This window comes from Neolamprologus multifasciatus, chromosome 10 (assembly GCF_963576455.1).
Source record: "Neolamprologus multifasciatus chromosome 10, fNeoMul1.2, whole genome shotgun sequence".
Lineage (NCBI taxonomy): Eukaryota > Metazoa > Chordata > Actinopteri > Cichliformes > Cichlidae > Neolamprologus > Neolamprologus multifasciatus.
The window spans coordinates 25,208,109-25,225,004 of NC_140448.1; the positions used below are offsets into that span (position 1 = coordinate 25,208,109).

The 16,896-nt window shown below is 41.4% G+C and overlaps 1 protein-coding gene across 1 annotated transcript; it reads left to right on the forward strand.

Moving 5' to 3' along the window:
* The first annotated feature begins 474 nt into the window (after positions 1-474).
* Positions 475-16,891, forward strand: bckdk (branched chain ketoacid dehydrogenase kinase). Its single transcript, XM_085173697.1, has 11 exons — positions 475-879; positions 4,154-4,222; positions 4,321-4,431; positions 6,944-6,991; positions 8,382-8,501; positions 9,071-9,169; positions 9,524-9,597; positions 10,181-10,309; positions 11,135-11,224; positions 11,453-11,608; positions 11,839-16,891. The coding sequence occupies exons 1-11, from the start codon at positions 634-636 to the stop codon at positions 11,981-11,983; spliced, it is 1,287 nt and encodes a 428-aa protein (XP_085029823.1). The 5' UTR covers positions 475-633; the 3' UTR covers positions 11,984-16,891.
* The last annotated feature ends 5 nt before the right edge of the window (positions 16,892-16,896 follow it).

Sequence of the window (16,896 nt, forward strand, 5' to 3'; positions counted from 1 at the left end):
GCAAACACTAACTGCAGGGCCCTGAACCACGTTTTGTTTTTTTCAACAAACAGGAAAAATCCTAAGTAGCAAAAGGCATTCTAATTAATGGTCCTGAGCTCGTTTCTACCTGCATAAACGATTCATAAGTAACATAAATTTGGACCAAAAATTGGCATGGCAGTGTAGCTGATTAAGATCAGACATAACCGAACAAGGGAGTAGCAAGAAAAGAGTGGGTGGAGAGATTACTCTATGTTAAAATGTCCCCTTCAGCCTCAAGTCGGCCAATAAAACTTATGACTGGTGCAATTTGACAACCGGCCGTTCCTGCTTTGCCTCCAGTACAGAACAGTACATTGCGGGGGGGGGGGGGGGGGGCTTTGCAGACGCTGGGCTCCGGGGTGTTGTTGATGCTGCTTCGCTCCGCCTCCGGTGGACTGATTGGCTGAGCTGTCATGTCGTTCCCCCAGCTCTCTTCCCCACTGGCCAATGCGCACAAAGCCTTCTCTGCACCCTCAACGCAACTGTATTCAGAGATACGTGCCTTTGTGCTCTGGTACGACGCGACCCTAATGGCCTCGTAGCGACTGTGATATTCCGTGTTTGTATGAGAGCAGGGCAGCCCTGTTCGCACACACAGCTCATCTCCAGATGCGGCTGGTCCTGGCGGGTGTAGCGGCTGAGATGCTGAGCGGCGCAGCCAGCAGGGCTAGGCCGAGGCTCGGCACCTTCTTGCTGGCCCCCGCCACCAAAACAGTACCGCCGCTGGCAGGCACGGGGAGCCAGAGATTTCGGTCAACGTCCTCGATGCAGGGATATTCAGAGATGGCACGAGAGCGGTCGAAGACTGTCACGTCGTTTTATAACCAGTCTGCAATAGATTCTTCTGCAGAAAAGGTAATAAATGTGACGGGTTCCCGGTCTTTTCTCCTGAAAAGGTCTTAGAACTCTTAACTAAGCTAGCAAGCTGTAGCTAGCTGTGGCTAGGTTGTGCTACGTTCAGGGGCAGGTGGAAAAGCAGTGACATGCTGCTACTTAAAAGAGCAGTGATTTAGCCTTCAGAACTAATGTTTTGTCAGTTAGAAGCTTAAAAACGACTTCCTTCTATAAAAGGAATAAAGCTGTCACCTACATTGCAGTGTCTGTAGTTGTAATAATTTGTAATTTTCCTTTAATATTTCGGAGATTCCTCTAGCAAAAGTAAAGAGCGTGCTTTGTTCTGTTATTTTGTTGTTGTTGTTTTAAGTCATATAGTGTATTGAATTATAATGGTCTATTTAATAATAATAATTCAGTAATAATGTAAAGCGGCTGACATGCCCGGTACCGAAGACCTGAACGCAACGCCCGGGTAAATTTATCTACAGCCTGCTGAGCTTCTAGACGTATATAACGTCGGTTCTTTGCTGTCGCTGATGTTTACCGGACCAGACGAGGTGCCAACGCAAAATTGTAATATTAGCTACACTATAGATATAAGAAGATTGTCCAATAACAGGAGACTTGATGGTGTAAAGTTTCAGCGATGGAGCTGAGCTGACGTTGACCCAGTTAATGAGAAGCAAGTGTAACAGTCTGTTCTGCCAATCTCTAAAATACTTTGCCTTCAAGCGAAATAAAAGAAAGAAAACACAACTCATGAATGATTACTGATTCTTTGATTCATAATGGTCGCCATGTTAACTAGTATTATTATTATTGTTATTGTTACCAATAAAAATAGCATAGATGATTTTCTTCCTCTTGGCTCAGTTTTTTTGTTGTTTTGGTCACATTCTTCAGTTTTTTTTCACTTACTTCACTGGAGTGAGTATAAGATGTACTCTTACAGCAAAAAGAGGAAGGAATTGAAATACTGAAACAAAACACTACCCAACAACAACATTATCACTTTACGGAAGACAAATGTTATTGTTTTGTACAGTGATATCGATGCGATGGTTTAATGTTTGCATCAGTATACATAATGTAACACGACCAATCCAGCAGATTGTTGTTTCCAGTGGGTCCTACCTGCGGGTGTAGGACCCACTGGACCTACTGTAAAGATTAGGACTGCACTGACATTACTTAGCATTTAGATCCTGGAGCAATGAGTAGTGTTTTTCCACTTGTACATTCTCCACTTGTGCATGTCGATTTAGCATTGGAGTGTCAGTGTCCTGTTGGGGTAAACACAGCTAGAGCTTATAAAACTGATGCCTGTTTGACTTAGGTGTGCCTGTTAGGCTCCATTTATCCTGGGTTCTAACTTGAGATCTGTTCCCAGATCTGTAGACCATCACCAGGCATACAGCTGTGCATTCTGCGTGTATTTACACAATGCTTTTTACTTTTGCACCTGCAAATTGCATCTTACTGTGGGGTGTGAATGAATGTTATTGACTGGACCTGCAATTTAAGGATGCATTATTCTAACATTTACTACAGTTTTTATGTTTTTTATCACACTGTAGTATGTTTGATTTAATCAGGCTACTGCAGTGATTTAACAGGAAATCCAAACCATGAACCATTTCTTTAGTGTTCTTGTCTTTCTAGCTAGCTCAGATTGTGCTACTGGCATCTCGCAGTGGCACCCTCAGATCCATTTTGGAGCTGATGCCACGACTTGCTCCAGCTGGTGAGCAGAGTTGGAGTGCTATAAAGTACTGAAGCACACCATAACATTGCTTGCATTCATGTGCACTGTTATAGTGCACATGCATGTGGTTGGTGGAGTTGTGGCTCCGTTGTAAGGTTTAATAATGTGGCAAGTTTACATACATTAGTCAGTGATGACTGAGCACAGTATTAAATGTTAGGCTTTACCACAGTGACTTACCTCCATCTTAGCCTCTGTAACTATCACTGTCAGACACTGACTTTATCTGAGAGATATATATCTTCCCTGTCTTTCTATCAATATTTTTTCTTTAAATCTGATTATATTCTAATCGATATAGAGATCGAAAATAATTCTTGAAAACAAACGTACTCTTACAAGAAAGTCTAACAACGATATCTAGGTGATGTTGAAGCTGTAATGAGCTGAACATGGTTCTCTGTTGGCAGTGCGTTAGCAGATAGGATAGCTAATTGTGGGCTGTGTATAGAGAAGAGCGAAGTTCTAACATTTAATTGCATTTAAAACAATGAAGGGTGTCTGCTGCAGCCACTCTTTTCTTTCTAATGCATTTTGTTAAATTAAAGCAATTATCAGAACTGTGATTTAACAGTTTTCAGGCTTTGTTTTAACAAATTGAGTCAACAAAATCTACAAACCTAGTCAGTGACAACAGGTATCACGAAGATGGTTATCAACTTTCTCTGCAGACCGTTTTTTCTGCTTCAGGCTCTGTGTGTGCAGATATGAAGGGGGTGTTTCATGTGTTCTTTCTATTATCTACAGCACCAAAATGGACCAAATGAGAACATAATAATACACTAAGCAAATGATTCATTGTTTCTGCATAGCAGTGCTGTTTTGTACATCCATATCCTGCCTTCGACATTAGTGCATGCTTTTGAAGGCTTGGCCTCACGAGAGGAAATAAAACACACAGTCATGCAGCGAGCGTATAACAAGCTGAGTTTTAGATGTTTCGCTTCTAGCACTTTTGCAGTTTTTTCAAAGTGCCCAGAGCTTTTAGTCTCAGGAACCTTTCTTTCACGACCAGGCAAATAAGTTCACAGACAAAAAAAGTTGCTAATGTTTTTACATGTGTGACTTTTTAGAAATGTAGTGATTGGATAAAGACAGCTGGCTTTTCTGCTTTCACAGCTCCAGGTCTCTGTGTCTGTGTCTGGGTAGACTTAACCGCCATCAAACAATCACAAAGTAATGCTTTAGTTTTCTGAGTTACTGCAGTTTGAAAGGCCAGATTATGGACTTTCTGAATATAAATTATATACCGCAGTGAAAATGTTTCGTTATGTTTTGCAAACACTCAGCTCTGCTCGTCACCTGGACCAGAGTGTACAGCTAAGACAAGTATGGAGTGTCCTTCAGTGTCCCAGCTAAAAATCGGCATGAACTGTCAGGACTTTATCTGTCACAGGCTAAACAGCCAGTCATTTATGTGGATAACAATCATTTGTGTTTTTACGGCTGCACACTTTAAACTAAAACACAATCTCAACCCTGCTGTTATGAATGTGTGTGTAATTTTATGCGCCGCTTTCTCCCTAGGCCTCTGTTCGACTGACTTTAGCAACCCTGTTGTATTCTGGGAAGTCTGCCGATGGACACCACATCTTGGTAAATATTTCAGCTGTGCTGGGATTTCTGTAAAGTGTAACAATAATGAGACTTCTGAGACTCTTCATTGTTATTTCTGTGTGTTTCTACGCTCACAGAGCAGTGGCAAGTACCTCCACAAGGAGCTGCCTGTACGAATCGCTCATCGCATCAAGGGTTTCCGTAGTTTGCCCTTCATTATTGGCTGCAACCCCACGATTCTGCAAGTGGTAAGCGCACAGCTCTCCAGACACACCCAAATACAGTTTACAGATTGCTGAGCTATACAGGAAGTTGGCCCTGTAACTGATTATATAAATAGAAAGTAACAATACTGCGCAGGAAAGTCTTGACTGAAAGCTCTCTTAAGATGCTCCCTGTCCACTCTGATGTGCCAAAGGGGAGGTATGGCTGTGCATTAAGAGGTACAGCAGGTTAATGGTTCAATACCAAGCTGAGGTACGACTGCAAGAACTGAAAGGAGGGGTTTTATTTATACACATAATGGCGACATCAAACAACCTGTAGACTCTTTATGGGATATCCATATCCTGTAAAGATGGGTCATACCAGGAATGTTGTACCGTTCTGTTTTTTTATTAAAATAAAGAGCATCAATGTCACTGCTGACGCAGGAGCTGCAGCTTGTGATTTGAAAGCACATGTTTGTATTTGGGTTTGTGGTAAAACTGTCCTGGGTACTATTAATGCTGAACAATAAATGCAGGTGTTGTTTTCTGCCACGCAGATGTTGTTTTTCAGGAAAAGCATTGCATATTTCTGCAACAAATTGCACATTTGACTTTTTAAGGTGGAAGTTCCCATATTTGGACAAAGTGATGGGGTTTTAAGCTATCATCTGATTTTTTTTTTTTTTTGGTTTTTTTTTTTAGGAAGCTTGGTTTGCAATATGCATCATAAACATGCTTATAAACACATAAGTGGTGCTTAGTAACAGGCAAATACACAAAACTGAAGCACAGGCTGCCTGGATGGTCATTATCAGAAAGCTTGTCTTATTATTTGTCATTAAAAAAAAACATCAGAAGGCACCAACACTGCAAACACAGTGGAGAGGTTCAGTTCAGTTATTTGACTTAGCAGAGGTGAGCGCAGGCAGTAAGGTGTCAGCACACCTGTCAGTCTAAGCTGCCATGCTCTTAACGGTTAGCTTCAACAGTATCCAAATGTAGGAAGCAGAAAAAAAAGTCCCACAGGGCGACCGTGGCGCTGGGGGTTGGGAAGCGCATCTGTAACCGGAAGGTTGCTGGTTCAATCCCCGGGCTCTCTGTCCTGGTCGTTGTGTCCTTGGGCAAGACACTTACCCTACCGCCTACTGGTAGAGGGGCCGATGGTGCGATATGGCAGCCTCGCTTCTGTCAGTCTGCCCCAAGCTACCGTCATAGCCGCAGCTACACCTCCACCAGTGTGTGAATGTGAGAGTGAATGAATAATGGAATAGTAAAGCGCTTTGGGTGCCTTGAAAAGCGCTATATAAATCCAATCCATTATTATCACAAAACATTATTTTATTTTCTGGATGCTTTCCGGGGTTGTTTAGTTGGTCATTTTAACACAGGAGTCTATGGAGATTGATCCACTTTCAGAAACAACCTGATGTGGCCATTCGAGGAGTCTTTTGGCACTTAATTGTGGTTTGTTTTCCTGCCACTTCGTTTTCAAGCTGTCGCAACTACTTTGGAATCATTTTCTGGCACCAAATGCAAAATATTTTGAAACAATGCAATTTCTCAGATTTGGTTATATTTACCATTGTACTATTTTTAAATCATAAATAGGGTTTAAATGACATCGAAAACACTGTTTTGACAGTCTTCCAAACTTTTTGCAGGCAAGGTTGTTTTTGATTAACTGTAACGATATCACTTCCACACCCTGTCCAGTAAATAATTTTGATACTGTTATTTCACACATGACTTAGGCCTGTCATATCAATTACTCATACTTAATGACTATGCTGTCATTCTCTACTTTCCTAATTTTTCATGGGAAATGTTTCTTCCAGCAGAAACTGTCCACATCATTGGATTCTGATCTTGCAGGGCTGTTTAGTTTTTCAGATGCCATTTCAGACAGAGGTCCTTTAAAGCTCCTTTATACATATATCTCAAAAATTTAACCAGAAAAATACGCTTGTGTCTGGATATAAAAGACTCTTTGAAACCAAAAGAATTGTTGTTGTCATTGTTCCCGCTGAGCCTTTAATTCCCCTGCAAGCACTTTCTGAGTATTTCGCTGCCTCTGCATGTCTCGTTGCTGGTGAACTTTCACCCAGATTCCTTCCTTTTCTGGTATCACGGAACCGCTCTGTGTCGATTACATAAAGCAAAAGCTCCTTTTCTGTGCCACTGCTTGTGATGTCAGAGTGGCTGCACCTTCACTGTTTAGCTCTTTGATCAGAAGTGAAATAATTGCTGGAACTGATTTTTAACTCTCCAACTTTTGCACATCAAGATGATCAGATGGATTTTAATAAGCCAGTCTAGTCATTTAAGCAGAATTCTGATTCAGAGAAATTGCTCAACTCTGCAAGTAACAGAAAACTCATCCCATTGATGCTTGGTGAAAGTTGCCACGTGTAAGCCTCACGTGGGCTTGTCAGTAACACAGTGAGGCCCAGTCAGGGGGGACAGTGCTTGTGGTGTGATGTTTTCTGGCTGAGTGAACGATCACAGAGAAATCGGTCTAACCATAGCTCGCATCTCTCTTCTTTTCTCACAGCATGAACTGTATATCAGAGCCTATCACATGCTCAGTGACTTTCCAGAGGTGAGTGCCCGACCCACTCAAACACGAACAGTAAACACACACGCGCACAAACACGGGTCACAAGTTCAAGAGTTTTATTTCTCAGGGAGTGGGTTTGCTCATGAGCAAAAACAGGAAGTGTGAACCTTTTTGCTGTCGAGACGTGACGAGACGTGATGAATCTGCCCGCAGCAGCTTTAGGATTGGCTCATCTGATGCAGTAAACAAGCCGCGACTCTGTTATTAAAACTAATGAAACATTAGCCGTATGCATTGTTCGAGTCAATGAAAATCTGTTTCTCGCCAATCATTCTGTTTGGCATTGAAAGGTCGTAGAGGGAAGGTTAGTGGATAACTCTTCTCTGCTATCGAGTTTAGGATTTGTAGCTTTTCTACTACACTGATTATTATTTGTATTTATTTGTGTACTGTCAGGGCTATAACACATGTTTCATCACAGTCATCCTTGCTTGCTAGCTGTAATGCATTTCCTGGGCAGACGTGGTTATCAGTGCCAAACTGTCTCACTGACTGCTGCATGCAGTAGCAAAGTGATCATTGTGTTCTGTTCTTTTTAGGTCTGGACAAAGCAGACGAGTACACCCAGTTGCTCAGTGTGCTCGCACATGTATAATTGGAGATTTCAAACTGGCTGAACATGTTTTCCTCTGTTAATGTAACCCTAACATTGTCAGGTTAAGAAAAAACAACACCTATTTCAGTGCCTATAAAGGTGTGTGCCTTCTTTATGGAGCGTTGAAACACTGCACTGTGCTGAGACTTTCAGACTCCTCTTGTTCTCTTGTACAAACACATTTCTAAAGAGATGAGGCCGACGCGAGGTTAGCTAAAAATAAAAGGTCCCTAGATTTAAGAGAAAACTACAGAGACAAAGGATCAGATAATGTGACTCTGGGTTGGAGTCACCTATACTACAATAGCTCTCAGGGGAAATCATAGTGTCTAAAAACATCACTGTGCTACAGAGGCAGGTCACGCTCATCCGGCTTTTATCTGTATGCCTGAAACCTGCTTTGCTTTTACATTTGAATTCTCTCATTGGTGGCTTTAAAATAACAGCGGTTTGCACAGAATTGCTCGACTGGTCCTGTGCATTCTTTATTTATTTCTCAATACATCATTTATGGATTTAAACAATTGTTAATGTGAAGCCCTTGTCGTGAAAGAAACGGACAATTTCATAAATGGAAGCAGCAGTAGAAGTGTTGAGTATGAGGTCGTTGCTGCACTGAAGCTGACCCTATCAGTGCAGCAGGTAAACATGAAGCGTTGAGTCATTCAAGCCAGAATAAATATAAAATCCAAAATAATTAAAAGGCTCTTCTTAGAGCAGGCTGTTTCTTTAGACGTCGGGTTTCTCGGGTTTAGTGTGAAGCATCTCTTTTTGCAGATCAAGGATCAGGACGTGGAGGCTCGTTTCTGCAAACTAGTGCGGCAGCTGCTGGACGACCACAAGGATGTGGTCACAATGCTGGCACAAGGCTTCAGGGAGTGTCGCAGACACATCCAGGTACAGAGATACTAAGACTGACCTGATTCACCATTTGCTGGAAATGACTCCTTACTCAAACAACTTACTCTCGGTCTGCATAGGTCAGGTTATTAATGTCAGTTTGTTTGTTATTCAGTGTAATTAAACACTATTTTATTATTTGGACTATTTAAGGCTTTCTCAGCTAACAATGATGCGTTTTCTTAAGAAAGCTGCTGATCTGCCTTTAACTCTTTACCCCTTAAAGCTTTCAGGGAGTCACCCTTGATGCTCTTTATGTCATATTTCAGGCCTGCTACAGGACTAAATTACTGGGTTTGCATTAGACGTTAGTGAGGGAGGTCTTTGCATTTGCAGCTACACAGGAAAAACCTGGAAACTTTTCTAATGGTCATTAAATCACATCTTTATGTCAGAACCTTTATGGGAGGTAGAGCTAAAATAAAAGATACTCCTCATGTTTGCTTTGCAGCAATCTTGGCAGTTTAGACTGCCTCACGTTTGCTGTGATTCACCAAAAGCTGTTAGAGTTGAGAAGTTAGTTTCAACTGTGAAGTTTCAGTTGCTTTTTTTATTTGCTGCCACAGGATGAGATGGTCATCCGCAACTTCCTGGATACAACACTGTGCTCTCGTTTGGGAATCCGAATGCTGGCCACGCACCATCTCGCCATTCATGAAGATAATGTACGTGCAACTGTTATTCGAAGGATTTGAAAACCTCTGAACGGTTACCCAGAGCAAATCATGCGGTAACTGTTAAGGGGAAAGGTGATAGTTGTCCAGCTTTTCTGCAAACATGGGATCAATGTTGGGTTGGGACAACAGGATCCTGTCAAATAGAAGTTGCTGGTTTCATGATGTTTACCTTCAGCTACAAGGAAGCATAAAATACGTCATGTTTGTTTTGGCAGCTGGCTATTTAAGTAAACGCTATTGTGTAATTAAACCAACAGTATTGATTAATCAGAGGGGATTTAGTTATTTTGTGAAATACTTTTTAGACTTGACTAAAAGTTTGTTTGTTTTTGTTCATTTCAGCCTGATTTTGTTGGGATCATATGCAGACGTCTCTCACCCAAAAAGATCATCGAGAAGTGGGTGGACTTTTCCAGGTGAGTGTTTGGTACGGCTTAGTTTATCTCACCTTTCGGTGACTTTGTGCCTGTGCTGACCGAGTTCATCAGATAACCTTTCAGAAATGGCGTGTGGAGCTGTGAATGGGCTCTCATTCTTGTTTGTCTTTGCTAATCTAATCAAATGACCTTTTATAGACTTGTTTTAACCAAGTTCAAAGGAAGTTTGCAAAGAAACAATCAGAGATGCAGCGTGTTCTCTGTCGTTACAGTTTAACATTTGTATGAATGAAGTTGGACTTCCATTTAATGAACTGTATGAACTGTAATTGTCATCCAGCAGCATTAGTAGGTCCACTGCTTTGGTTTCTGATCCCACGCAGACAAAACTAACACCTTTTCTATAACTGTGAGGTTTACTTAGTGCTTTGTCCATGGTAACACCCTACACTACGTGTGGCTCCTCCTCCTTTTTTTAATCAGGTACAAAAGTCATTAATATTTTTTTTAAAAGTGTCATGAAACAGTTTCATTTCACTCATAGTGTGGAGGCAGAGAATTTGTATATATTTTTGACCTTGTAGTCTTCAATATTCTGAGAAATGTTCTTGGTGTTTGATAGACGTCTCTGCGAGCACCAGTACGGTAACTCGCCCAGGGTGAGGATCAACGGACACGTAGCAGCTCGCTTCCCGTTCATCCTTCTGCCTCTGGATTACATCCTGCCAGAGCTCCTCAAGAACGCCATGAGGTAAACTAACCACTCACTCACCCACGGGGATGTCCACTGACCTGAGCTTGTGTTAAATAAAGTTATATTGAATGATTTGGCTGGGTTTTTTTTTTTTTTTTGTGTGTGACAGTGAAAAATTATGTGAATCAGTAAAATAATAGATGAGCAATGATGTGATGGCAATAAAGGATCATCGAGGAAGAGCAGTGAAGATTTCAGTTGGTGCTGTTTGACTGGTGTGAGTGAGCCCTGGAGCTGGCTTAATGTTGGCACCAGTGTAGCAACAGCTAATGGTTTCCAGGGCAACAGCGGGAGAGAAGGGGTGCAATTTGGAAAATGACTGGCTCTTTTGATGTAGCTTTTAACGAGTGTAGAGAATGTTGTTGATTTCAGCTTGGACATAGAAGCCAAGTCCAAGTCGGTGTGCACACGGGTCCTTTTTAAAAAAATTTAACTGTGCTATTGGACCAGCATTTAGAAAGAGTATTGTGTGTCATCCACCTGGAAAAAGTGAGATTTTCATGTGTCACAACAGTGGCTCTGGCACAATTTAATTTAGTATTATGCACAAGAAGAAAAGGTTTGCAACAGAATCTTCGCTGTTCGCTCAAAAGCCTGAAAAAGTATGTAGTTTAGACTACACATCTGCTTTTTAGCACACAAATTTAAAAGTGGATTGCATCAGTTAATCAATTAAATGAGCTGAATACTCGCGCTTGCCTCCTCTGATTGACAGACTGTAGAAAAATAAAAGTATTATTAAAAAGATATATTTTTTTGCATAGTGGATTATTATTAAATGGGAGTACAGTTGTCACATCGATCTTCAATTTGTATCTTCAGGGCCACCATGGAGAGCCATCTGGACACCCCATACAATCTCCCCGATGTGGTTGTCACCATCGCTAATAACGACATAGATTTTGTCATCAGGTGAGTGCCAGAATTGTAATCCAGGTGTGTCCTGAGCCTCTGAGCAGGTTTACCTGTCCAGGCATGATGACCAGATACCCAAACCAGGCCAGTTGATTTCTTTTAATGTGTAGGACCAATAATTTGTACTTCCTTTGCAAATCTGTGCGCTCCTCACTGCTGCAGGGGAGACTTCCTAAAACGGAAGGTATCGTTACAAGTTTTTGTTGCCATTTCTTTCTAATTCAGGATCTCGGATCGCGGCGGCGGCATCCCTCACAATATCATAGACAAGGTGATGGACTACCACTTCAGCACAGCTGAGGAGAGTGCACAGGATCCCCGCATGAGCAACCTCTTCAACAACATCACCAACAGTGGGAATCAGTCTAACCCTATGCATGGGTAAGCTCATTACAGATGCGCTTCTGTTTGTGTCAGAGATAAGAGAGGAGTATTGATTTTATCCAGTCTCGATGATTCCAGTAGGCTTCTTTATGAGCCAGTAAAAGCTCTGATGGCTGCCTGTATTTACCTGCAGCTTAATGTTTCACCTACAGTAAATCACTTTCAGCCTGGTGTGATTCTGTCACTTCACGTAATCACCTTAAACCTGTTGCGTGTGTGTTGTACAGGTTTGGCTTCGGCCTACCCACGTCTAGGGCCTATGCGGAGTACCTCGGTGGCTCTCTGTCTATTCAGTCTATGCAGGGCATTGGTACTGATGTTTATCTGCGTCTGCGCCATATTGATGGCAAAGGAGAGAGCTTCAGGGTGTAACATTCCCCACGTCAGTAATCCATGTAGACGCCAGCCAGGAAATCAGGCCGTGCAGGAGTGCAGAGGGTTTCCCACGACGAAGGCTGGTGAGGACGAGGACGAAAAGTGTTTTTCAGAAAGCTAAATTCACTAACCCACTACTTGTTCTTTAGTTTGTCTTTTTGCCTTAGACTGATTATAAGCTATGTTACCTGTCAAGGTGATGATTTCTGTTGTTTTTCCTTTTGTGTTCTTTTTGTTTTGTACCCTGTGGCATGTTGTATTGAAGTTTGAGGGGCGGGGCGGGGCGGGTAATGAACTTTGAATGTGTAGGTTATCGGGACAAACTGTGCATGATAATTGATATTATTGATGACGATGATTATGAGAGAGAGAGGAAAGCAAGAAAGAAGAGCTTCAGTTTTAAAGAAGTTCACGATGAAGTTACATATCTCATAGCCTCAAAGTAGAAATTTCGATGATAAATGTTTCAGGTGGAACTATTGAGACACTCCAGCAGCCCTGTCAAAATCTCCTCAAAGTTATTAATGCTGCTCATGTGTTAAATTACCAAATCCTCCCAGCGTGTCATTGACTGCAAGGGGAAACGTTGGTGGAAGCAGTGGACATGCTTCGCTTAAGCATCCTCATCTTAAAGCTCATGTGCTCTCCTCAAAAACTGCTTTCTTCTTCTGCTGTACAGCTGTGGCTCTTAAAAATAGAAGAAACTGCCAAAAACACCAAATGCTCATTAACACATTTCTGTCTTCTGTTCTGATGAGCGTCTTTGTCGAGCAGCGTCTTTGCAGAGCTTTTGAACGGGGAAGTCGACCGAGATGTTCAGCTGCCTTACGCGTGACATTAGTCCTTTAACTGCATGCTGAGTTCTTTTGTTTTTTCTTTGTGGTACTTACTTTTATTGTGTCACACAGACGCACACCATGTCAGAACGTTTTACTAGTTTTTGCATAATGAATAGGTTTCCTGTTGTAATGCTCAGCGCAGATCATAGCAGGCTTTAACATTGTAACAACTTTCAAAGTAACAATATACCAGAGAAGTATTGTCTGATATACGCTTCTTTTTTTCTGTGTTATTTGCCTGTTTTCTCACAGTTTTTCTTTAGGAAGGTGTATATTTTCTTTTTAAAACAGGGCTTTGCAGAAGGTCACATTTAGGAGTTTCTCCACCGTTAGCCAAGTTTGCTGGTCTTCTATTAGGTATAGATCACTGCTTGATTATGTCATTATTGTGAATGGCCAAACTTGTAAGTAGGATGCCCTCAAAGCATCCTACTGCATCCTATCCTGTCTCCTTCTATTCAGGAATTCCATCTGTTTGTAGAGTTCAGTGAAGTATACACACACTTTATGTGTGTATAGTCAGTGTGATTGTCAATTTGGTGGATGAAAAAGTAGCACCAGTACCCTACAGGTGGGTTCAAAGCTTCCGGCTTCCTCCCACAGTCTAAAGGCGTACATGTTAGGGTGATTGGTGACACAAAATTGTCTGTCTCTCTGTGTTTGCCCTGCGATAGGCTGGGGCTCCGGAAAATAGATGCATAGACGGACTGATGAAAAACAGAATGTGTCTGAGAAAATAATGAGATAATCATGTTGTGATCTCAATATTTGTACAAGAAAATCACAGCAGCATCTGTACGGACACTGTTGGGAGTAGAGAGAAAAAATCGAGCAGAGTCAGAAGGCGTTGAAAAAGTTGCGATATATGAGTCAACACAAACACTCCTTGCAGTTTGTTGAACATTCCCCAGTGGGTCCCAGCTCCAACAGATCAAACAGAATGCTACACCTCTTCTGTTTGATCTGTGGGCTTGTTATTGCATTAACTTTTTTTTGTTTCATTTGAAAGGGCATTAGAAATCTTAGGATGTTATCTGCAAGATGTAACATCTCTAAATTTTTAAAATCAGTCAGCTTTTTGTTTGGGTTTTTTTATTTTGTTTTTTTAGATTTCAGTGACACGGTCTTTATTATTAGCCTGAAGTTGTGCGACATATTATTCTACAGCTGAATGCATGTTACTTTTATAGACTATGAACTGGTTAGAAACAAAATGACTAAGATCTTTAAAAAGTTGAGTAACGTTTTCACCGAATACCACAGAAAGCTTCACTTCTTCTTTCCCTGAGTTTACATACAAATTAGTTCAAATGCCATTTTAAACCTGTGAGACATTGTGAACATGTTCTTTTGCCTTCAGAATCTATTTAATTTTGTAAAAGCTGGTATTTATTTTGACATTTTGTGAAGCAAAAACAGCCCCCTATGATTAACTGTTTAAAGGTCAGAGAGGGTATACTGTCTGTACCTGTATTCTTGATGAAGCCTTCTACATGTTTTTATTACTGATTTGACAGTCTTGAAGTTCTTGTATATACTTTAGCGTATACATGTTAAGGCGAGGGAGCATAAACAATCATAGCTTCAAAAAATGCAGATGAACATTTGAGGTTTGTGTCTCCTTTTGGAAATATTACTGTAAAGAGCATTTTGAGGATTCCTCCTATTAAAAAAAAAAAAATGCTGAGAGTGGTTTTGCACATTTTGAATTTCACTGCCAGGCTGTAGCTTTTCATAAACATAAAATGTGCACTGTATGCCCCCTGTAGGCCACAAAAGAGAAGGGCAGACTGAAAAATACTGTTCATGGAGAGAATATCAAGTGATTATTTTTTTTCCCCCAAGGAAGAAGAGGACATGGTAAATACAAGTTAATTTAATTGTCTAGAATTCAGATTAATTTTGCAATTTAAAATGATGATCAGAAAAAAGTAAATTTAGAAAATGATCTCCAGTACAATACCGAAATGTTCAAGTCATGTTACTGAGAAAGTGTGCTTTTTTTTTTCTCTGACTGAAATTAGTTTCTCCCACATTTTTTGTAGATATTAAATTTCACTTTGTTGGAACTGAGAGTGAGCTTGATTTTTACTCGTTTGTTATTTTACAAATGGTCTCACCTTACCGTGTTAGGTAGGGTGAGAAGCTTGACGAGGAGTTTGGCATAGAGACGACATTCCTGTGCATTAAAAGGTGCTGTTGTAAGGGCTCCTAGGTGAGGTATTTAGGGGATGTCATATTCAGGCAGTGCTGGAGAGACTGTATCTTTTGGCTGGCTTGGGAACACATGGGGTCACCCTGGAAGAGCAGGAGGAGGTGGCCGAGGAGAGGGTCTACTGCCCCCGCAAACCCGGGCCTGGACAAGTGGCACAGAATGAATGTATGGGTGTTTTGTTTTGGGGTTTTTTATAGCTGACACAACTAATGGAAGTATGTGACTGTTTAAAGCCACCATCAGTGCTCCTTTAGTTTATCAATGCTAAATCACAAACTATAGGTGAGTCGGTGTTCCCTGTGTATAAATGGTTAAAAAGTGGAGTCATAAAGAAAAATTATTTTATTATTTATTATTTTTTTGTTTGCTAGACATTTGCAACATATAAGTCAAGGCAGAATACACAAAGTCTCAAAGGTAACATATTTACATACACAGAATTATGTATACATGTATAGGGTTTATAGGCCTATGTTTAGCCCTGGATTGACAACCAAGTAAGGAATGTCACACAACATTCTTGTGTACTAGCCAAATATGTGGATTGTTAACATACCTTTGTGTGCTTAGTTTGATACCACTCAGAGTCACTCTGGGTTTTGGTTTCTTTTTTCCACATTGGTGGTGCTGCATTGGAGTACAGAGTGCAGTACCAAGACCAGAGAAGAAAAGATGTTCAGATGGTTAATGCAGAGGACTACAAACTCTAAGAGTGAAAAGAATAGTAAAGAATTTAAAGGGTGTATATTAGACATGGGGATTTTTGTTTTTAAATTGTTAAGTATTGACCTCATAGAAGCTAAAATGACCTCAACCTGACAAATTAAAGCTGTGAACTGGCACATATGCGTTTAACATTAGTGCTATAAACAGGTTACGTGTAAACGCAAGTAAAATCTTGAGTAAAGTCTAAACTGCAAACTCAAAATGGTTATTTGAGATGCTCTTAAGTATACCTTAGTGAAACCAATCACTGCAATCCTGGTATATGGAACAATGGAAATGTGTAAAAAAGAACTTGGTGTCTGAAGGTGTGTGTGTGAGAGAGAGAGAGATTCTGCAGATAAGTGCTTGGTAGTGACGTGTATGAAGTGTGTGGTGTCATTCCAGTCACTGTGTGTTCAGGAGTGTGATGTCTTGGGGGAATAAACTGTTCCGCAGTCTGGCAGCGAGGGCCCGGACGCTCCAGTACCTCTTTCCAGAAGGCACCAGGGTGAAGAGTGTGTTTGAGGGGTGTGTGGGGGTCCTCCACAATGCTGGTGGCTTTGCAGATGGAGCGGTGCTAAAAGTGTCTGTGATGAAGGGAAGAGAAGCTCCAATGATCTTCTCAAATGCTCGTTGTAGGGTATTGCAATCGGATACGGTGCAGTTACCATACCAGACAGTGATGCAGCTGCTTAGGACTCTCTCAATAGTCCCTCTCTAGAACGTGGTGAGCATGGATGGAGGGAGATGGGCTTTTCTCAGCTTCCGCAGGAAATAGAGACGCTGTTGGGCCTTCTTAGTTATGGAGCTGGTGTTGAGGGACCAGGAGTGGTTCTCGGTCAGGAGGGCACCAAGGAATTTGGTGATCTTGACGACCTCCACAGAGGATCCACCGATGTTAAGTGGACAGTGATCTCTCTGTGCTCTCAATCATCTCCTTTGTTTTGTCAACATTCAGAGACAGGTTGTTGATTCTACACCAGTCCGTTAGCTGCTGCACCTCCTCTGTATGCTGACACAGTCGTGTCATCGGCGAACTTGATGTGGTTTGAACTGTGCATTGCTGCATTGCTCCACAGTTGTCTGTGGAGCAGTAAAGAAAAACACCTGATGGAAGTCGGTGATTTTTCCTAGTGGAAAAAGAGATGTAA